Source organism: Lepidochelys olivacea, assembly GCF_965140295.1.
Source record: "Lepidochelys olivacea isolate rLepOli2 genome assembly, chromosome: 10".
In the NCBI taxonomy this organism is placed as follows: domain Eukaryota; kingdom Metazoa; phylum Chordata; order Testudines; family Cheloniidae; genus Lepidochelys; species Lepidochelys olivacea.
Genome location: NC_140420.1, coordinates 79405974 through 79429090, shown reverse-complemented (window position 1 = coordinate 79429090; position 23117 = coordinate 79405974). Strand labels below are relative to the sequence as shown.

Genomic DNA, 23117 nt, shown 5'->3' with positions numbered 1-23117 from the left:
TGGACAGTCTCTACGTAAAAGAATAAATGGACACAAATCAGATGTCAAGAATTATAACATTCATAAACCAGTTGGAGAACACTTCAATCTCTCTGGTCACGCAATTACAGACATGAAGGTCGCTATCTTACAACAAAAAAACTTCAAATCCAGACTCCAGCGAGAAACTGCTGAATTGGAATTCATTTGGAAATTGGATACTATTAATTTAGGCTTAAATAGAGACTGGGAGTGGCTAAGTCATTATGCAAGGTAGCCTATTTCCCCTTGTTTTTTCCTACCCCCCCCCCCCCCAGACGTTCTGGTTAAACTTGGATTTATGCTGGAAATGGCCCACCTTGATTATCGTGCACATTGTGGGGAGAGTGGTCGCTTTGGATGGCCTGTTACCAGCAGGAGAGTGAGTTTATGGGGGGGGGTGAGAAGACCTGGATTTGTGCTGGAAATGGTCCACCTTGATTATCGTGCACATTGTGGGGAGAGTGGTCGCTTTGGATGGGCTGTTACCAGCAGGAGAGTGAGTTTGTGTGTGTGTGTTTTGGGGGGGGGCAGGGTGAGAAAACCTGGATTTGTGCTGGAAATGGCCCACCTTGATTTTCATACACATAGTAATGAGAGTGGTCACTTTGGATAAGCTATTACCAGCAGGAGAGTGAGTTTGTGTGTGTGGTTTTTGGAAAAAGGGGGGCCGGGGGTGAGAAAACCTGGATTTGTGCTGGAAATGGCCCACCTTGATTATCATACACATTGTAAGGAGAGTGATCACTTTAGATAAGCTACTACCAGCAGGAGAGTGGGGTGGGAGGAGGTATTGTTTCATGGTCTATGTGTATATAATGTCTTCTGCAGTTTCCACAGTATGCATCCGATGAAGTGAGCTGTAGCTCACGAAAGCTTATGCTCAAATAAATTGGTTAGTCTTTAAGGTGCCACAAGTACTCCTTTTCTTTTTGGGGCAGCTGAGAGGGGGAGCTGCAAAGGAGACGGTTGTGGCTCCTGGATCCCAAAGCCAGTTCCAAAGCAGCTGGAGAAGCGTGCAAGTCTCCTCCCACAAAGGCAATGTAGCCAGATGGGCACTTCTGCTAGGTTCTGGTGTGACTACCTTGCACCAGATCCACCCCTAACTTGCGCCTTGTGAATTCAGTGATCTTTTCTGTGGTTTAAGTCATCTTTCCTGTATATCCTGGCCACCAACATAGGCAGGTCTTTATTTACCTTCCAAGCTGATGCCAGTGGAATTTCATGGGCTGGCTAGCACACACAGATTTTTGTATAACATACGTGGCAGCATGGCTAACTCCACAAACCCTAACACAGCTGTTGTATTTCTCTCTCACAAACTGAGCGCCCACAATACTCCCATATCAGGCAGCATGGAAATGTTCACCACTGCTATGAATGTTCAGCTTGCCTGTGAACTATTTCTTGCCTTATAAATTCATGTCTTCAGTATGAAGCAATGGAAAGGGACTTGTTTTTTTTCTTGGAAAGGCAGCAGAAATACAGGTGTTATGCTGAAGGGTTATTAACCGGTTGGATCTTTTTATCTGGTACTAATAACTATGTGACTTACTGCAGTTACAGGAAGAGGCTTAACATGCTAAGTTTTGAAAAAGCACTAGCATACTTGAAGACCTTAATTTATCTAAAAAAAAAATCCTCATCAGCAGAAACAATCAGATGTTATGGATTTGAATTTACACTTCGCGTTCTTTACTTTTTTACAACAGTTTGGTACTGCTCTGCAGTACAGACTAAGTCAGTAGTTTTAGTACTTGGTTGCAAATCAAATGTAAACCATGAATAGCTGTGTTGTGTTATGCAGGATGCCAGAATATGAGAGAGAAAATTTAAGTTATTTTCGTATTTTAAACTCTGTCTAAATTGACTCGACAGATAAAGCCAGTGAGGCAATAAGATTGAATAGAATAGTTAGAGCAATACGCTGTCTGGATCATCTATCCATCTGCGATATTCAGACCACTGTGGCACCTCACAACTTGAATGTGTTTCTCCTCAGAACACACCTGTGAGGTAGGGGAGTGCTGTTATCCTCATTGCACAGATAGGAAACAGAGGCATGGAGAAACTAAGTGACTTGCCAATGGTCACACATGAAGCCTCTGGCAGGTCAGGGGATTGAACCAATGGCTCCAAAGTTCTAGACTAGTGCCCCTGCACGTATGGATCAAAAACCTTGAACCTACAAATTGACCTGGCTGACGGACCAGTGTACCGATACATAGCCCCACTGATTTCACTGAGGTGCTCCACAGGTTTAAGGGTCTACCAGCATGAATCAGGTTGCATCATGTGGGCCTAAATGTTCAGGTTTTCCTTGGTTTGGAGCTAATTGCTGTTGTCACGCAATCCCTGTATTGGAAAGTAAGCTTTGCAGTGTGTAGGAGGCTGTCTTTGTATCTTTGTGCAGCACCAAGCATGTTGTGATCACTTAACAACCATCAGTAATAATCACCTATTAGTCCAAGTTATTAATTGTACACTCTCTCTCTCTGTAGCTTGTCCAGCGGGTTTTTGGGGACCAGATTGCGTTCACACATGCAACTGCCACAACGGAGCAATGTGCAACCCTTACGATGGAGAATGTAGATGTACTGCTGGCTGGACTGGGCTCTACTGTACTCAGCGTAAGGCTTTTAGAGACCCTGTTCACCTGGCGGTGAATCTACCGGAGTACATGCTGCCACCTTGTGTCAGTTCTGAGCATTACAACACTGTGTGTGTATACACATGCTAGCATCTGCAAATCTTTTTATCTCATCACACACAAGAAAGGCCCATCGGTATTGAAGATCCATAATGAAAGGGTACTAGCCACATAGTTTTGTGACTTGTTTTCATATTTGCACAGGCTGTAAGTAAGGTCCAGGCCTTTAAATGCCCTGACAACTAGGGCCTAGTCCAGACAAAAATACAGGAGGCTTCTTGACCTGTCAAGGCCAGGTTTCAAGCCTTGAGCAGGCTCCTGTAAGAGAGAAGGTGGAATTTTGGAGGGCATGCAAGAATCTCCCTTCATTTGCAAATAACTGATAGTTCCTTTCTGTAACCATCTTCTTTTATTTTTTAAAAGTACAGTTTATATAGATGGTCAGGTTTTCTTTTGAATCACTGAAGAGACAATTCTGAAAGATGTGGGGAAACACTGTCCAAGAACATTGACTGGAGGTTCCTCTCTGCATTTAGAGTAACAAAAAATATTATTAAAAATATGTAGACCCTAAAACACTTTGTACTTTTAATGCTACTGAGTTTGTGTATTTCTGATTCTTTCCTTGTTCTTATTTTTGACAGGTTGCCCAGCGGCCTTTTATGGAAGAAATTGTGCCAATGTTTGTCAGTGTCAGAATGGAGCAGATTGTGACCACGTCACTGGGCAATGCACATGCAGAACTGGATTTACAGGCAAACAGTGTGAGCAAAGTAAGCAGCAATATTTCTTCATTTTCCAAGGTGTTCTCCTGAAGTGTTTTTCCCTTTAGAATCTTGGTGGAAATTATAGACTTGGTACTGCTCTCAGTTCAGCTTGAAAGAGGTTTGCTGTAATGAACATATTCCCTGAATGTCTTTGAAAAACTGGGAAATATTCAGGCTGATCACTAATCTTCTCTTTGTTTTCTACTATAGTTTGTCAGGTTTAAAGGAATGGAACACAGGTTTGTCTCCCAAATAGAAATCAATACAGAATGACAGGCTTCATGGAGCATCTCTGCCTTTGGGTTCTAACAGTGCCAGGTTTCCTGGAGCTTTATCTGTCTTGGGGTTCTAACTTGGCACTGGACAGTCAGTAACAAATCATGCTTTTTCTTGACAAAATGCTTGCTAAGTAGCAAAATATGGAATAATCTGATGTTTCCAAATATAATGCTTTTTAAAATTAAAATATTCGTAAGTCATGAGATGGAAGAGACCTGTGAATTCATGGAATACGTCCTCATGACAGTGCAGGTTAGTGTCAGTTTCTGGAGGCAGGTCTTTCAGATATTAAACTGATACTGCACCTGGTCCTTTGGGGCATTTCAGCCTGTTTGTGGGACGGTGGAACAGTACAGTGAATTCACTGTAAAACGGACAGCTGGATGAAAAAGGAGTGGGGTGGGGTGGGGCAGTCCTTCCTAATAAGAAGCTACAGGCATGCGCTCAAATTTGTGTTCAGTGATTTTTGCCTCCTTGAATCCCTTCGATGTTATCCCAACAAGTTGTATATCTCACCTCAGAACACAGAGCATTTCCTGCGGAAATCCTGTTAGCACTAATAAAAATAATGTGACAGATTTTCAAAACCCCATGCAACAGCTGCATCCACAGTTTTGCATGCAAATCAGCCTGTTAGACATGCAGTCAGGAAGCTGTACATGCCAATGTGAGGTATTGCAGACCCAGTGGTCATGTGCTCATTGACCTTTGGAATGTGTACATCGTTCCTAGATAACCCTTGTCTTTCAGAATTACATGGACTGCCGCGTGCTTTGCATGCCACACATTTCATGCTATGGAAAGCAAAGAACGCAGGCTCTTCTTAGCCATGGGGGAGCAAAGAGCAGTTAAAACAGAAATGTCCCATTTATGAACCTTACAAGTGACCGTCTTTGCATCCCAGGGAACGATGGAATGTCCAGACAAAACCTGATTGGCAAAGCTGGCTCTGAACCATTCGACGCTATCCCAGCTGTAGCCATCAGGAGGGCCTCACTGCCCAAGCAGCCGTTTCACACAAAAGAGTTTTAAGAAACAGGAGGAGGCCTGTCAAAGAGAGACATTTCTATTTATATCTCTGCCTTCCTTCCTTCGGGATTTCTATAGCACCCATCGCCCTCTATAACACCTGCCATCACCCTTGCATCGAAGCATTTTAACCAGTCTTTTCTGATTTAGACACTGTGGGAGAAATTTTCAAAGGCACACAGGCAGTTAGGCCCCTGACTCTCACTGAAAGTCCATGGGAGCTGGGCACCTAGGTCCCTTTTATGCCTTTGAAAAATCTCCCTCTAGTGAGCTGCTAGCACTGCAGTTTTGGGGAATTCTTTACTACCACTAAGGGGGGGTTCACTGTGCACCACCCTATCACTGCCCCACGCCTGAGGATATCACTGCTACAATGCACTAGCCCCTGCTTGGGCAGCAGGAATCTTAGTCACCCTCTGACTTCCATAACCAATATGGTATTATAGCAGCTAGAGACTAGAGATTAATTTTAGGCACAAGCCTGGGCAAGGGGTAGTGTGTGAGCAGCCCCAGGTGGCATCGTGCCTCAAGGACAGCCCTCTGAGTAACAAGTTCTCCCCTGCTTCCTCCTTGCTTCCATGGATTAGTAATTTATTCCTGGTGTATATTCTTGCTAGCAAGAACTTGACTGCTCAGTTATGCTGGCCAGCAATTGAGGTCTGGGTGGGAAGGAGCAACACGACTCTGTCCACTCCCTTCCCCTTCCTACCTGGGGAGGTGGCAAGCAGAGAAGTAACCTCCCTTACTCCCATGTGCCTGGACCCAAGGTCCAAGTAGCCCACTTTGGGGATTTTTGCTCCTTCGTCCGAGTCAGAATGGAAACTAACTGAGCCATGGAGCCTTACATTCTGTTTTTGCTGCTGTTATTTCTGCTATGCCATCAGTGTGAACTTGAGGAACGTTTAGCTTTTATGGTAAAAATAGATCAAATGGACGGACAATAGCTTCTTACCAGTAGCTAAAGTAAGTGCATGGCATTTTTGGAAGGATGTGCATTTAACTAGAGTAGTGAGTGGTGTTTAACAATGGAATTAAATTACTTTGCAAGGATGCTGGCATTTGTGATTGTAATTGTAATTACTGTCAATTTCTTCCTGGCTTATTTAATACCGAGGCCCAAACAACTTCTTCTAACAACAAAGAATAGGGTAGTGGATACTGCATGTGTTGTACTTGAATAATTACCAGCTTGTCTAATGTAGTAAATCAAAAGAGAATTCCCACACACTTATTTGAATTCCAAAGAGAGGGTGAAATCCAGCTCAACTTCCTCATGATATTAATCCAATTGATTTCTTTGCTTGCATACTGGTGTATGCCTATCTGATATTATAGAGACAAGATGGGTGCGACTCATTGGCGTGGCGCCTCCTGCTGGTCACCTGGGAATTAGCTCCTTCCAGCCTTCGGCATGTACTCCGCAGGCCAATGTCTCGCCTGCTGCTGGCCCCGTGTCCCTCCCAGACCCTGGTGCCCCTTACCCCGCAGTTCTGCCCTCTTCAGTACCCCTACTCTGGGTCTCCCCTCCCAGGGGAACCCCCAACCCTCTAAACCCACCTTACCTCAGTGGCTACTGCCAGTCATCATCTAACCCCCACTCGCTGGAGCAGACTGCAGTGTAATGGCCACTCACCATTGGCAAGGGGTTAGGACCTGCTGCCTTTGCCTATCTCTGGGCTGCCTCTCTGCAGCCCCTGTACCTTTTCATAGGCCTTCACCAAGGCCTGCAGCCTCGGGGTTTACCAGGCTGGAGCTCCCCAGTACTGCTCCACTTCAGGTACCTTGCTCCCAGGCAGCTCACCCTTCCCACTCCAGGGCTGGAGTGAGACTCCCGCAGCTCCTGGCCCTCAGCCCTCTTATAGGGCCAGCTGTGGCCTGATTGGGGTGTGGCCCCAGCTGTGGCTGCCTTCCCAATTAGCCTACCCTGTTGGTTCCTGGGGGCAGCCCTTTTCCAGGGCTGTTTTAACCCCTTCAGGGCGGAGTGGCGTGACCGCCCCGCTACAGTGAGGTAATATCTTTTATTGGACCAGCTTCTGTTGGTGAGAGAGACACGCTTTTGAGCTTGCACAGAGCTCTGCTTCAGGTGATATTGTAACATTTCTGCCAGAATTGCAAATAAAATCCTAGAAAATTATTTCCGCGAGCTTCTAATTATGTGTTTTTATTCAGCCTTTTAGATATATGTGTATATATTGATGCGATGCATTAATATGTTTGCTTGTATATGCATGCAAGAACATGTGTGTCTGTGTAACTGGTTTACTCAATATGCTCAGTTAGAGATTGTGTACAAGACACTCATTAGCATGTTAGTTGTCCATTTGTATGCACACTTATTGCAACTGTGCGTGCAATAGGAACATAACCACATAGGAAATTCCATACCGGAACAGACTAGTGGTCTGTTCAATCCAGCATCCTGCCACCAACGGTGGCCAGTACCAGATGCTGCAGAGGACGATGCAGTAAGCATTTATGGGGTAACCTGCCTTCACTGAAGGCTTCCTTCTCCCCCATTAGATGGAGCTTGCCTTATGCCCTGAAACCTAAGGGTTTCTGATGCTTCCCAAACTCGTTTTTATTTTTAGTATTTACAATCACTCTCCACATTCTTGATATCCTTATGAAAGGGTAAACTTTCTTGGAAACCAGCTAAGATCGGACACAGTAATTGAAGCATACAAATCCAAATACCCTTTTTGTGCCTAGCCTTTGAATTGATATCAAACTGCACTCATTAGAACAATTTTATTTTTCTCATCTAGGAATTTGCATGCATTAATGAGAGAGAGAGAAACAATTGTATAACTTATTAAATGTGTTACGGATCATTATACAGATACTGGCAAATATTGAATACTTAATATTAACGTTTGGCTACAAGATGTTACTTATCTAAGGTTGACACTGGAAAGGTATCACCATGCTGTGCCACTTGTTCATAGTAAAATATAGGAAGTCCTATCTTAAAACCAGTAACATTTATTATAGAGAAACATAGCAATTGTATATGTATTCAATAATGTGCCTTCTCTATAAAGTAGTAGGAGTTGCCAGAACTTGTTTACGGGCTTTCTTTCAATTTGTTATTGAATGTTGCCTGAAGAAGCATAATAAGCTGCCTACAGATTTATTGTAATAGGCCATCATGGTAATTGTATGAATAAATTTCCCAGTTAGACATTCAATCATTTTGTCTATGATAGAAATACAGGAAGTCTAATATCATATAAGCAGAGCAAAGCAAACCATTCAGATGCTCAATTTTGTAATTCCATCTGCACTATTCTGTTTATCTTTTGGTATTAGTGGAGGTAATTATGAATGTATGTGGTGTTTTAGTAAAAAATCTATTGGGTTCTTATAAATATACATTAAAAATCACATTTGCAACTCTTCTGGAAAAGTTCTACAGAATTTAATGGCGAATGATAACCTCTGTCTAGAGTTTTTAAACATCTTCTGAAATTCTGTAGAATGGACCTCATTCTCTATTAAATTCTGTGGGCATTTAATGCAACTGTTAGGGAGATTTTTTCATTTCTGTAGAACCCTATCGATTTCTTTTCCTTAAAGTCCTATCAGACTATTCCAGAAGGAGAATTAAAACCCACTGACTAGCACACCAGGCTATTGTTGTTGTTATTTGTTTGTGTTACCATAGCCCCTAGGAGTCCTAGTCATGCACCAGGACCCCAGTGTGCTGGGCAGTGTACAAACACAGAACAAAAAGACAGACCCTACCCAAAGAGCTTACAATCCTAAATATAAGACAAGAGACAATGGGTGGATAAGACAGGCAGCGTTGTACAAGTGAACAATAAATAAAGATATAAATATAGATATATATAATAAATAATAATATATAATATATATATAATAAAGATATAAAAGAAATAAATAAATAAAACCTCCTGGATTAAAAAATATTAATCTGAACGCTGTGGGTGAAATCCTGGCCCCAATGATGTCAAGCTTGGATTTCCCCCTTTCTTGATGAAAGTAATAAGGTTCTCTCCAATCCTTGTATTTGAATTTACAGAGTGTCCACCTGGATCATTTGGGTATGGTTGCAAACAGCTATGCGAATGCATGAATAATGCTACATGTGACCATGTCACTGGTACATGTTACTGTAGTCCAGGCTTCAAAGGAATCAGGTGCGATCAAGGTATGGTGAAATTCTGTGTGCTTTAAAAAAAAAAGTACTTTCTTAAAAAATAAACCTTGAAATATGACTTGTGCTAGTCAATTTACAGTGTGTTATGAATTATTTTTAACAGCGGCTCTTATGATGGAAGAATTAAATCCCTATACTAAAATTAGCCCTGCTCTCGGATCAGAGAGGCACTCAGTGGGAGCAATCACTGGAATTATTATTCTACTTCTAATTATTATGGTTTTGCTGGCACTATTTGTGTGGTATCGACGGAAACAGAAGGAGAAGGGGCATGACATGCCAAGTGTATCTTACACTCCAGCCATGAGGATGACTAATACCGATTACTCACTTTCTGGTAAGGGTCTTTTTATGATAATCAAATGGGGATTCACATTACTCTCTCTTGGAAAAAATGAGTTCGTTGTGTACAATGTGCAGTGCTTTGCTTCAGGAATAATTGTACCTATTCTCTTCCTCCAAATGCTGTGAGCTTTTACACTCACTAAGGGATTGGGGGGCACACCCAACACACAGCTTGATATCAACTAGCTAGCATATGAAAAAATAACTACAGTATACTGCCTGGTACCATGGCATGATGTGTGCAGTGTTTAATATATAGGGCCCAGTCCGGCAGCCCTTACGTGGACTGCATTCCCCACTGAAGTCAATAGGAGTTTCCCCTGCGAGGAGCTGCAGGATCCAGGTTATTAAAGGAGACCAAAGCCCTGAGGTAAGTGGGAAAGCGGGATACCGGGAGGAAGCACAGGCAGGAATGTCTGGGAGGGGAGGGCTCCTACCTCATACTGAGAGGGAGGGGCGATCAGCAGGTTATCTCAAGTGCCTATATACAAATGCACAAAGCCTTGGAAACAAGCAGGGAGAACTGGAGGTCCTGGTGATGTCAAGGAACTATGACGTGATTGGAATAACAGAGACTTGGTGGGATAACTCACATGACTGGAGCACTGTCATGGATGGTTATAAACTGTTCAGGAAGAACAGGCCGGGCAGAAAAGGTGGGGGAGTAGCACTGTATGTAAGGGAGCAGTATGACTGCTCAGAGCTCCGGTACGAAACTGCAGAAAAACCTGAGTGTCTCTGGATTAAGTTTAGAAGTGTGAGCAACAAGAGTGATGTAGTGGTGGGAGTCTGCTATAGACCACCGGACCAGGGGGATGAGGTGGATGAGGCTTTCTACCGGCAACTCGCAGAAGCTACTAGATCGCACGCCATGGGCGACTTTAATCTTCCTGATATCTGCTGGGAGAGCACTACAACAGTGCATAGACAATCCAGGAAGTTTTTGGATAATGTAGGGGACAATTTCATGGTGCAAGTGCTAGAGGAACCAACTGGGGGGGAGCTTTTCTTGACCTGCTGCTCACAAACCGGGAAGAATTAGAGGGGGAAGCAAAAGTGGATGGAATCTGGGAGGCAGTGACCATGAGTTGGTTGAGTTCAGGATCCTGACACAGGGAAGAAAGGTAAGCAGCAGAATACTGACCCTGGACTTCAGGAAAGCAGACTTTGACTCCCTCAGGGAACTGATGGGTAGGATCCCCTGGGGGACTAACATGAAGGGGAAAGGAGTCCAGGAGAGCTGGCTGTATTTCAAGGAATCCCTATTGAGGTTACAGGGACAAACCATCCTGATGAGTCAAAAGAATAGTAAATATGGCAGGCGACCAGCTTGGCTTAACGGTGAAATCCTTGCAGATCTTAAACATAAAAAAGAAGCTTACAAGAAGTGGAAGATAGGACAACTGACCAGGGAAGAGTATAATATTATTGGTCGGGCATGTAGGAATGAAATCAGGAAGGCCAAATCACACCTGGAGTTGCAGCTAGCAAGAGATGTTAAGAGTAACAAGAAGGGTTTCTTCAGATATGTTGGCAACAAGAAGAAAGCCAAGGAAAGTGTGGGCCCCTTACTGAATGAGGGAGGCAACCTAGTGACAGAGGATGTGGAAAAAGCTAATGTACTCAATGCTTTTTTTGCCTCTGTCTTCACGAACAAGGTCAGCTCCCAGACTGCTGCGCTGGGCATCACAGCATGGGGAGTAGGTGGCCAGCCCTCTGTGGAGAAAGAGGTGGTTAGGGACTATTTAGAAAAGCTGGACGTGCACAAGTCTATGGGGCCGGACGCGTTGCATCCGAGAGTGCTAAAGGAATTGGCGGATGTGATTGCAGAGCCATTGGCCATTATCTTTGAAAACTCGTGGTGAACGGGGGAAGTCCCAGATGACTGGAAAAAGGCTAATGTAGTGCCCATCTTTAAAAAAGGGAAGAAGGAGGATCCTGGGAACTACAGGCCAGTCAGCCTCACCTCAGTCCCCGGAAAAATCATGGAGCAGGTCCTCAAGGAATCAATTCTGAAGCACTTACAGGAGAGAAAAGTGATCAGGAACAGTCAGCATGGATTCACCAAGGGAAGGTCATGCCTGACTAATCTAATCGCCTTCTATGATGAGATTACCGGTTTTGTGGATGAAGGGAAAGCAGTGGATGTATTGTTTCTTGTCTTTAGCAAAGCTTTTGACACGGTCTCCCACAGTATTCTTGTCAGCAAGTTAAAGAAGTATGGGCTGGATGAATGCACTATAAGGTGGGTTGAAAGTTGGCTAGATTGTCGGGCTCAATGGGTAGTGATCAATGGCTCCATGTTTAGTTGGCAGCTGGTATCAAGTGGAGTGCCCCAAGGGTCGGTCCTTGGGCCGGTTTTGTTCAATATCTTCATAAATGATCTGGAGGATGGTGTGGATTGCACTCTCAGCAAATTTGCGGATTATACTAAACTGGGAGGAGTGGTAGATATGCTGGAGGGTAGGGATAGGATACAGAGGGACCTAGACAAATTGGAGGATTGGGCCAAAAGAAATCTGATGAGGTTCAACAAGGATAAGTGCAGGGTCCTGCACTTAGGACGGAAGAACCCAATGCACCGTTACAGACTAGGGACCGAATGGCTAGGCAGCAGTTCTGCGGAAAAGGACCTAGGGGTTACAGTGGACGAGAAGCTGGATATGAGTCAGCAGTGTGCCCTTGTTGCCAAGAAAGCCAATGACATTTTGGGTTGTATAAGTAGGGGCATAGCCAGCAGATTGAGGGATGTGATCGTTCTCCTCTATTCGACATTGGTGAGGCCTCATCTGGAGTACTGTGTCCAGTTTTGGGCCCCACACTACAAGAATGATGTGGATAAATTGGAGAGAGTCCAGCGAAGGGCAACAAAAATGATTAGGGGTCTGGAACACATGACTTATGAGGAGAGGCTGAGGGAACTGGGATTGTTTAGTCTGCAGAAGAGAAGAATGAGGGGGGATTTGATAGCTGCTTTCAACTACCTGAGAGGTGGTTCCAGAGAGGATGGTTCTAGACTATTCTCAGTGGTAGAAGAGGACAGGACAAGGAGTAATGGTCTCAAGTTGCAGTGGGGGAGGTTTAGGTTGGATATTAGGAAAAACTTTTTCACTAGGAGGGTGGTGAAACACTGGAATGCGTTACCTAGGGAGGTGGTAGAATCTCCTTCCTTAGAAGTTTTTAAGGTCAGGCTTGACAAAGCCCTGGCTGGGATGATTTAATTGGGGATTGGTCCTGCTTTGAGCAGGGGGTTGGACTAGATGACCTCCTGAGGTCCCTTCCAACCCTGATACTCTATGATTCTGTGATTCTATGAAAGTGAGGAATGGGATGACTGTGTTAATTGTGGGATTTTATCTGACAGTGGCATCTTCTGTTTTGGGAGGGAAGATATGCCCCCTCCCAGTTGGTGTCACCACCTTCTCCGCAGCCCCTGCCTGCCATCCTCTTACCAGCTGATGAAGATGGGGGAGAGAAAAAACGAGCTCTTGTTATGGTGTAAAGTCAGCTTTAATAGTAGCAGGGCAGCCCTGTTCATTTGTTTTCTTTATCTCCCGTAGTTGGAGGAAGCTCTTCTTGATGGCTTGGCTAGGTTTTGGAGAAATTTACCTTGTCTTTAGTGACCTTTTCCCCCTCTTGATTCTTCCTTCACTAATATAGAGTAGGATGTTCCGTGGTGAATTCTCTGCTGGGAGATTGTATCCTGCCCTCTGTAGGGAGCTCCCTATAAGCATTAGCCCTCTAGCTGTGGTTTGTCCCTTAAATGGCCGCGTGGCTGGAGCTCTTGCTCTTGAGATGAACCAGAGGCTTCAGAAACTGGGGGAGATAGATGTAGCACATGTATTTTCACCAGTCCTGCATTGCCCTCGGAGTCCTGCTACTCATTGCTGTGTTAGACTTGCGCTAGCCACCATGGCTACATGGAGAAATCATGTCCTGGGTGAAAGGAATTCTTTTGGGTGTGAATTGCTGCCAGTTTGCAGACAGAACTGACTATGAAGGACATGGAAGGAGGCCTGTCTGTGTCCAAAAAAGTCTGAACTGGTCAGACTCACTCACAGCTTGGATGTGTTCAGTTGCTGGGTTCTACAAAGGCATCAAGACTTCGGTTCTGATGGCATGTGCATGCTTTGCTATCCTAGAATCATGGGGTTAGAAGGGACCACAAGGGTCATCTAGTGTAACCCCCAAAGATGAGACAGGATGATATGCAGCATCTCAGACTTTGGCTTCTCATCTGCTCAGTCTGAGCTCTTATCTGGTCCACCTAGCCCTCCTCACCTGGTAGCTACAAGATAAAATCCTCCAGCAATAGTCCTCAGATCCCCTCTCCCTACCTCTCTTGTTGGATTTTAGTCACAATGGACACATCTCTCTGACTGAGCTGCCTATTTGTGTAAAATGTAGTGTGGGACAGTTGCCAAAGAGGGCTTCCCTGACCATCAGGCCAGAGACCAGCACAGTTTGGCATGCAATTTGCCACTTCAACAGAATTGGAAGAGCCAAGCTGTGAACCCCCGATAAGACAAGTGCTGATGGTCAATAGGAATGAAGTCAAAGCCAGCCAACCCTCGCCTAAGTGGAGAGGAACATTCTGATCCTCTCGGCTGGTCATTTTCTTTCAGGTCGGTTTTAATTTCTTTACAAGGCTTCATCAATTTAATATATATGTTTGGTTTTATAATGAATGGCACCCAGTATGTGCAAGAGGCACATTGGAAAATGGAGGAATATTGCTGTAGTTTTGAATTGCTGGGCAGAGCTGGTCCAGCCAGACAGGGGAGTGAGAATTGCACCGGTTCCCTTTCCTCTTTGATTTGCTGCAAACGGAGAACTCAGTTAAACCTGATGGCCTCCCAGTTGGACGTTCTTCATCAAGTCAAAAGATCTGCTAGTGCTGGGAGTGGACACTGCCTCTCTCACCCCTGCAAGGAACACCTAACAGACCACTCCTCTGCCATGCCACACAGACAGAGCCGTTAAGATTGTGGCAGCCCAGGACTAGCCCAGGAGGCCTTGCTCTCTCAGGCTGCTGAATCTCTTTAGACCACATTCTCCATCCCCCCCGACTTGTAACTTTCCATCCCAGGACTCATTATAACCTTGTCACTTGTACCTGGTGGCCTAGCTCTTGAGTAGCTACACATGCAGAGGGAAAGGGTCATCGGGATGGGTGACTTCCAGGGTGCTGCACAAATATATGGGCTCTACATCTTCCACATGCTGCAGCATCTGGGACACCGTCAGGACCTGCTGCAAAGATAGAAAATAAATCCTTTTACATGTGACAGTCGTGCCCTCTTCCAGGGTGGTCCAGTTACAGGTTGACCTGCCAGCTCTTTGTTGTTCCAAGTAGCAGATACTGGGGCTCGGTGTCATTGTCTAGGCTTCCCTAGAGAGACACTGGATCATAATTACTTTAGTTCTTCCAAGTCCACCTCATCCTGTCTGGGGGAAGCTAGAGCTGGGGGTTTTTAGGTTTGGGTCTGGATTTGGGTGTGTTTGAATTTTTCCTTATATGATTTTTTGACAGTAGAATTGTTATTGCGCAGGAACCTGTAACTGAGCAGGGTCAGCCAATCCTTTTCGCTAGGGTCACAAGAACAGTGCTCCCCCGCACCCACCCCCCATCTCCCCGTGCTGGTAGGAAGATCTACCATGGTGTCTGACCTGTTCTATCCGCTCTCTTTGTGCAAATCTCCTGTTGGTGTCAGGAATAGTTCTGCAGAGTTGGCCTTCATTTTCGTAGGGCCTGATGTGAAGTAACACATGGGGACTCCATGCAACTCCCTGCCCAGTTACTACTGGGCCCCTCAACTCCTCCCCCAGCTATCTTCTGCCTGTCTGTAACTCCCTGAACGTTGACCCCTTCCCTCACCTGTTTGGGATGCTCAGCAGCCTCTGCTGCCTACTCCTTCTATAGCCCAGAAAGCCAGGAGGTGGAGCAAAGAGAAGAAAATAGGGGGCCTAGGGCATCAGACAGGAGCACAGATAGGGAAGGCTGGCAGGCTGGTTGGAGGGTTGGGGTGTGTATGATGGGAAGGGAACAGCGAACCTTGAGGTTCTCCAGTGCCACCACTCATGTCACAGATACCTCAGGCTGACACTGGAATTCTGTACCTGAATTGAGGGCCCAGTAGGATAAGGGCATTTCCACCCACTCCCAGGTACCTACAGTGACTCTCTCGTCCTCCTCACCTGTATGGAGCAGCTTCTTACCTAGCCCTAGCCACGCTGCCACTGTCTAGGAAGTATGAAGCTTCAGTGCCCAGGGACTGGATGATTTATTTGGGGATTGGTCTTGCTTTGAGCAGGGGGTTGGACTAGATGACCTCCTAAGGTCCCTTCCAACCCTGATATTCTATGACTTTAGTGGGAATTTGGCTGAATAAGGACTGCATAATCAAGCCCTAAGTGGGTCAGCTCCACAACATGGTTATCCTCTGTGCTGTGCACAAAGTGTGATGCCAAGACCATTATTTCACTAGTTTCCTTTTCTGGCCTAGGGCTGCTCCTGTGACCGGAGTCTGTGTCTGCACCCTTTTGGCTCGCTGGCTCCCAGAGATGTACAGTAAACAATGAAATTCCTGTCCAATGTCACACATTATATTAGTTCTGAAAGATGGTGTTAGAGCTTTGACTTTCAAACATGATTGAGGCCAAAAATCCATGCTCCTGTGTAGTAGAGGTTATAAAAACAGAGGGCCCCATGGGCAACCCTTAGACTATTTTGCATCAGTGGACAAAGAATGTGGCAGTAAAATAGACTCTCTGGTCTCAGATCTGCCTGGCTAACGATGGGAGAGAGAGCCATCTCAGGCAGGGGGAGCAAAATATTGGATCTAAGCTGCATCACACAGATCTGAAAGCAGAAGTTCTCCCCGAAGCTTGAAAGCAAGAACATACGCCCAAAGATGAGAACTATACGCTCACTCCCAGCAGAGTATTTTAAACCACATATCACAGAACTAGAGCTATAACAGGGGGTCACATATTATTTTTACTGTGTGTGAGGGTCTGTCTACACTACAATTAAAAAGCCTGTGGCTGGCCTGTGCAAGCTGACTCGGGCTCCTGGGGCTTGGGCTCAGGCAAAGGGCTCGTTTAATTGCAACGTAGAGGTTTGGGCCCATGCTGGAGCCCGAGCTCTGGGCTCTTCCCACCTCGCAGGGTCCTAGAGCCAGGGCTCCAGCCCGAACTCAAACGAATTAAATAGCCCGAGTCCATGTGCTCCCGTGAGTCTCTGCATGGGTGTAGGAGTCTGCTGCTGCAGATCCTGTCACAGGATCATGGCCAAGCAATGGAAGAAAACAATACACTGGTGTGTGGTTTGTTTTTTAATTATTTCATTGCTTCCAAATTCCCTCTTTTGTTACCAGATTCTGTGCCTGGCTGCCACTGCCTCACTTGGAATTCTTTGGCCTGATTTCACCAGGGGACATGCTTGAGCAGATCCTTGTGTCTTCCTGTTGTCCCAGTGAGGTTACATGTCAATATGACTCAGCTGGATGTATTCACTTCCAGGCCAGGAGGTTATGCTCTCAGGGGTACTGCCCCGTCTGATCTTTTGTAGAGGCTGTCTTGGTGAAAGCTAAAGATCCTCTGTGTTTTAGAAGAGAGGGGGAACCCAGATATCCTGGGGAACATTCAGTCTCTCAATAAAGCAGGTTCAAGGCTGTGTGTGAACTCCTGTATTTCTGATGAGCACATAACGGCTACCACGTTTATGTTCTAGTTGCAGTTATCGTTTGCAGTTGCACAGTGGTGGCCATGTCTGTTAAATTTGATGGTAAATGTCACAGAATTCTAGTCCTAAGGATGGTAAGGTCCTGGCAGGCCAGCTAGTCTCCCTGTCCCCTGCAATGCGCAGCATTGTCCATACTGTATATTCACTCTGGATCTGTCTGTCTACATATTTAGATACTTATCAAGCCCCTCGCACTGTCGTAGCTGAGTACTTAGGGAAAAGAGTTTAGTTATTGGGATGCTATGGTTAAAGACAGATGCACAAATCCTAGCTGAAGGAGGTTAAATACAGAAACCTGCAAACAAAACACTATGTAAGAGGTGACCAGAATACAGTACACCAACTTTAATCCTTCAGGCCTGGAATCACAGTACTCTGGTGTGATGTACTTTGTTGGCAGTAGGGTCACAAAAATACCTGAAACTGAAAGTTTGTATCACAGTTAATGTAAGAATTCAGCTCTGTATTGCAGTCAAAGTATATTTGCTGCCATCAACTCTTCACTAAATTGCTCTGGGTGATCCAGCAACAAGTCTGCCTGGTCAAAGGTGTAGGTTCATGTGTGGCCTCTTTACTCCATATTCTGCCCTAGCACTTCTGTTCTGTGCACAGTACAGATGAAAACGTTTACTTAACAACTGAATACTTTGCAAACTAGATCTCCACAAGATGTCAGCAGAGCAAAGTACATGTTCACATGAATACGCACATGTGTTGTATAAAACTAATCTGTTTGCTCTTTACAGGTCTTGGCCTCTTGTGCTGTTTCTTTTTTAACCTTTCTAACCTATCATCCTTTCCTTTGCTATTCAAAGACACATTTCAACAATTTATTGTTAAACTGAAAAAAAAAAATCTGGATTGGTGTTTACAGGAGAATTGCCAATATCAATACCATGCTACTCTTGGTAAAATATTTTGTACAATGAATAAGTGTGTTCTTAATTAACAAAAGAAATACAGAAATGTGCCTTTAACTCACCAATACAATTACTGAGGTTTGCATTTCAGTGGTATAGAACTCCTTCCTTTAAGCTTTTGATCAAAGACAGCTATAGAAAATATGTTTAACCCTTTGGTACAGACATTTACAGGACCTTTCTTTCTAATATTATACACTCATTGTAATAAAAGGTTGTAATTAAATGTTTCATAAATACTATTTTTGTAAACTGACTGTTAGATGGTTTAATCTATAGAAGAAAGTGTGTGATAGACTTGCCATTCTCCAAGTTTTGCATTTCATCTTTAAAATATAATGCACTTTGTCTACCAGAAAATAGTTTTTTTTTAATTGATCATCTTCAAAAAGATAAAACTACATGTTGCTTAAATATTTTGCTTTTGTGGCTGATTTGTAATCGTTTGTATGTTAATAGTAAAGAGCTCCACACCATCCTTAAGTCAATACAAGATAATGTAACTGATCTGGAAATGTATGATATATCTACTAGTGTATGCTTATCAGTTTCTGGGACCTGATCTTCCCTAAAGTGTACTACCCATTTGCGACTTCCAAAGTATCTTTTTGGCTTCCAAAGTATTTTGTGATGACTTGTTTTCTTCCCAGATGTATCTCAAGGTAGCAGCAGTGTACATTGTTTTTCCAATCCAAGCTACCATACTCTGTCATGTGGTGTGACTTCACGCTTCTTTACCAATAATCTGGATGGAAACAGCTCCAGTAAGGTAGATATTATCACACCCCATTGTAGCAATGTTCTTATCAGTTCAAGGAAATATACCACAGTAATGCCTTTTGACTGCTGATTTTAAACATTCTAATAACGAAGCATCCTAATGCTTCAGCCTAAGTTACACAAAAAAGGTCTGCTGTCCCATATGTGTATCTGCATGATCTCTGTGCATGGTAATTGGAGCCTCAGCAACAAGGGGACAATGGAGCTCAACGTTTTAGCAATCTGAGTTTACGTCATGGAAAAACCATCGAATTGCTGTCCTGGCATTTATTTAAATTTAAATCTCCACTTTTTAATAAATCAAAAATAAATGAACAAGCCATAAATTCAATAATCCGTATTACTTCACTGTTAGTTGTTTAACTGATCAATCCCTGTGCAGAATACCCAGACTTCAAGGAAAGTTGCAAGAAGTTATCTAGCCCCTTGGTGGACATTGTGCTAAGGGACCAGCAGCAGTACTTACTGCTGCTCAGTAGGGGTTCTTTCAGGTTGAGTATAATACCCTTACTTTGTGCAGTATCTTACTCAGCGCATTCCCATGGACTTCAGTTGGACTTACTCGCAGTCTACGGTACTACTCATTGTGATTAAAGGGTTCAGAATGTGACACCTTGGCATGACATTTAGACGCTGTTCAGTGGTGAGAATAACTCTTCCTGTGGGGCCACACCAAGCAAGCGATTATTTTAGGGAAAAGTTGTAATTGATTTAACTGGGGTTGTCTGCTCAAAAAGTGATGGTCTCCATCATTCTGAGCCAAATGTAGCTCTTCTAACCAGAAAGCCACCAGGGCAATATTAAGAAAAAAAGAGTAATACTACTGTAAAGGATATGCAAAATGCTTCCATGCATCCTCCCTCCTGAATACTAAAAGAAAATCTCATTCCAATATAGTAGAAAATTTGGCTCCACAGATGTCGCTGAGAAAAGTTAAAGCAGATATGTAAATAATGGAATTGCCTTTTCAATTGATTGATTGATTGATTTTTGTTGTTAATGCGTTATTTTTTGCATGTAGATGCCCCCCTCCACATTTTACGCTTTTGCTCCCCAGATTGAAACTGCAAATGCTAATAGTTGTGAAAACTGAGGTTCATCTCCACCAGCGTGAGCCTTCACAGCTAATTCTTCTGAAATAATTGCAATGAATTCTGCAAAGGTCAAAGCAAGCACCTAGCTTGGTTTCCCAGCCAAGAGTGTCAGTTTGTCACCTCACCTCTTAAAATATTCAGCTGCTGGAAGGGCATAAAACCCAGAGAACGTTTTAGACCAGACTGGAAGCCATTCCCTTTCCTTTACTGCCCTCTGTCAATCATTCAATTAAAAGGTTGTCACGGTGTTTTAAATGGAAAAACAATGGATTTTATATTTTTCGTAGTGTACTTATGAAAATATATGGCCTAGCTTTTCTTCTAGGTTCCCCACAGTCTTTCTTATTCATGAGAATGTGCTACAGCATTGTATTAGATAGGCTGGCCTCTAATGTGCTGCTTCTCTATACAGTTTTCTAGACAAGTAAGACAAAAGAGCGTATAAATCCCCTAACGGCCACCTTAATGATTTTCGTTTCCTAAACCGTTTGCCTGATGCCATCCGCGCTCTCTGCAGTGAAATGTGTACACTTTGTACTTGGAGTACATGTCCATTTACAGTGCGGGCTGGGGCACAACGGTCCCAGGGACAGAGCACAAAAAAGTGCGAGAAGAAAATGACAGGAATTCCGTGGGGTGTTGAGTGTGCCTAGACCAGAGAAAGTTGGATTTATAAGCATCCGTGTACTCGATAAGAGGCAGCAGGCCTTTGAGGCACTGAGCTGGAGCTGTTCTAAGATTCCCATATTAGAGGGCAGGGGGACAACCTGGGTGGAGGGGTAAGAGGAGAGGACAAACCTTGGTCCAGATTGGGAACTCTTTTTCTCTCTAGTGATGTCACTCTCTCCCCATCTCTCCTTTCCTCCCACTAGCAGTCTCTTATTTTTCCCTCCCTCTCCTGCTCCCTGCTGTCCCCTCCTTTTATTAACCTTTCCATTTCCCCCCCCCATCCCTTTACCTGCGTCCTGTCTCATCCCCCCTGCATTTTCTCCATCTTCCACCCTCTTGCCTGTTTTCTCTCCTCCCCCAGTTCCTGTTCTGTGTTCCCCCCTGCTCAGTGTAGCCTGCAACAACAGAGAGTCAGTTTCACTGAATGTAAGGGAGGTCAGGATATTGGCCAGATTGACCGGGAAACAATGTAGGTGGGGATGGCTTTAAGCAGAAGCAAAATGAGGAGCCATTAGTGACTCCTCTCTTGTGGGAGGGTCTCACCTTTCATGCCAGACTTCAGTCTGAGTGACAAGCCTGTTTTTTCTTTTCTGACAGTGAAACTAGAAAGAGAAGAAATATTGCCAGACCCCCATCCTTCTCCAGCAGCAGAGCGGGAGGCATCTTATGTCCTGATTTCCCCGTTTGCAGCTTGGGACTTGACAGTTGCTTGGGCCTTGCAGATTGTAAAAGTAGCCCTGAAGCTAGAAGCTTGAGTTCAGTGAGAGAGAGAGAGAGCCTGGTCTGGTTGCCAGTGTGAGTCAGCAGAACAATTCTGCATCCATATGCAGGGTCCTAGCTCCTGACTCCAGGGTGAGGCAACAGAAGGGCTCTACGCCTCTGTACAGGTTGTGACCGTCAGACACGCTGTTACACTAAGTTAGCATCTTCCTTCCATAAGAGTGAGGTTACTAATCAAATTATTTGGGTTACTTGGGTCAAATTCTGCTGCCACTGAAATCAATAGCAATATTTCCGTTGACTTCAGTGTGGTCAGAATTTCACCCTTTGTATTGTCTCTACCTGTCTCTTGGGTTGTTAGGCCCTTCAGTCAGGGACTATCTTTATTTTTGGGTCTTATATGGAACCAAGCATATAGCTGGTATTTACCAAATCAGAATAATGATTCAGGTTGTGCTGTTTTTGGATCAGATTTATCCCTGGTATTAACTCCATTGACTTCCCTGCAACTGGGCCATAACATTTGCTGGGTCAAAACTTTCCAGCGTGGATGAATAAAGTTGGGCATTCAATTCCATATCTGCATTCTTCATGTCGGTCCTTTTAGTTGCCTCCCCTGATCTTTAAATGTGCTGAAGACCCAAACCTCCCATTGAGTTCACTGGAACCACTCATGGGAAGGAGGACTCCATTGAGTTCACTGGAACCACTCATGGGAAGGAGGACTCCATTGAGTTCACTGGAACCACTCATGGGAAGGAGGACTCCATTGAGTTCACTGGAACCATTCATGGGAAGAAGGACAGCTAGTGCTGTTAAGCGCGGCAGCATCAATCCCGTAGGCTCCTGATTTTTCTGCAGCTGTTAAAGCAGTTTCTACACTTCACCAAAAGCTTCACATGAAATTAGAAATTGCAAAACAGAGGTCGCTGGGACACCCCACAAGTTAAAATTAACTTGTTTGCAAAAAAAACCTCATTAAAGTAGTTTTGACTTCAATTTACCAAAGAAAGGAATGAAAGTTGCAAATATGGACCAAGGAGGCTTGTGCTCACTTGGTCCTTGGACACTTATACAGAGACTTAGGCTGGGACTCTGAAAGGCTCCTAAGGGCTTGATCCTGCTGCTGCTAAAATCAATGGCTAAACTGCCATTGACATCTGTGGTGCAGGATCAGTGCCTAAGGGAGTTAGCTACTTAGCTAACGTTAAGCTTCTTCAAAAATTCCATCCGTGTCAGATTGCAAATGGTTGGCCAGATAGTCCTAGTGATGTTTATACTCAGGCTAGACTCTCATTGATCTCAATGGAAGTTTTGCCCAGATAAGAACTAGATTTCAGCCTTATATAAGTTTATATGCTAGGATTTTTATTCATCGGGAAAATTTACTATAAGAGGGAAAAAATTCCAAAAACAGTTGCTCTCCACGGAAGATGAAAAGAATATTCCATCTTTGCAGAAAATAACTTAACGTAGAACAAAAAGACAGTTGTAATCAGACTTCACACAATTACTGCATTGTAAAAACTCAGAAATGGCCCACAACTATTTTATTTTCTTTTTTAAATCAATTCTGGTCCAAAGCTCTTCATGTCCAGTTTTTGTTCAATGGGCTGAGTTTAAATCATCTTGAAAGGATTAGATTTTTATCAGTGAATGCCACTAAACGTCAATCACTCCAGTCTATCTCGCCACCCAGCTGAGCCTGCCTTTGTGATAGATGGTCCTTTACACCAAGAACCACATCAGTATTCAGTTACTCCCAGTCCCAAAGGACCAGTCACTTGCCTCAGTTCAATTGCACCTTAGATCTCTCACCAAAGACAACACTTGTAGCCAACCCTATAATAAGCTATATAAAGATTCCTTAAACAGGAGAGTTGTTTACAAGGTTAAAGCAGATAAACATAGATATACAA

The 23117-nt window shown here is 44.1% G+C and overlaps 1 protein-coding gene across 1 annotated transcript in view; it reads left to right on the top strand.

The window, feature by feature from the left end:
• MEGF11 (multiple EGF like domains 11) overlaps positions 1-23117 on the top strand; it is a 382058-nt gene that overhangs the window by 324615 nt on the left and 34326 nt on the right. Inside the window, exons 19-23 of the mRNA XM_084641366.1 lie at positions 2520-2648; positions 3313-3441; positions 8786-8914; positions 9027-9260; positions 18586-18704. Coding sequence (XP_084497492.1) covers positions 2520-2648; positions 3313-3441; positions 8786-8914; positions 9027-9260; positions 18586-18704 — 740 coding nt within the window. The remainder of the gene's footprint in view (positions 1-2519; positions 2649-3312; positions 3442-8785; positions 8915-9026; positions 9261-18585; positions 18705-23117) is intronic.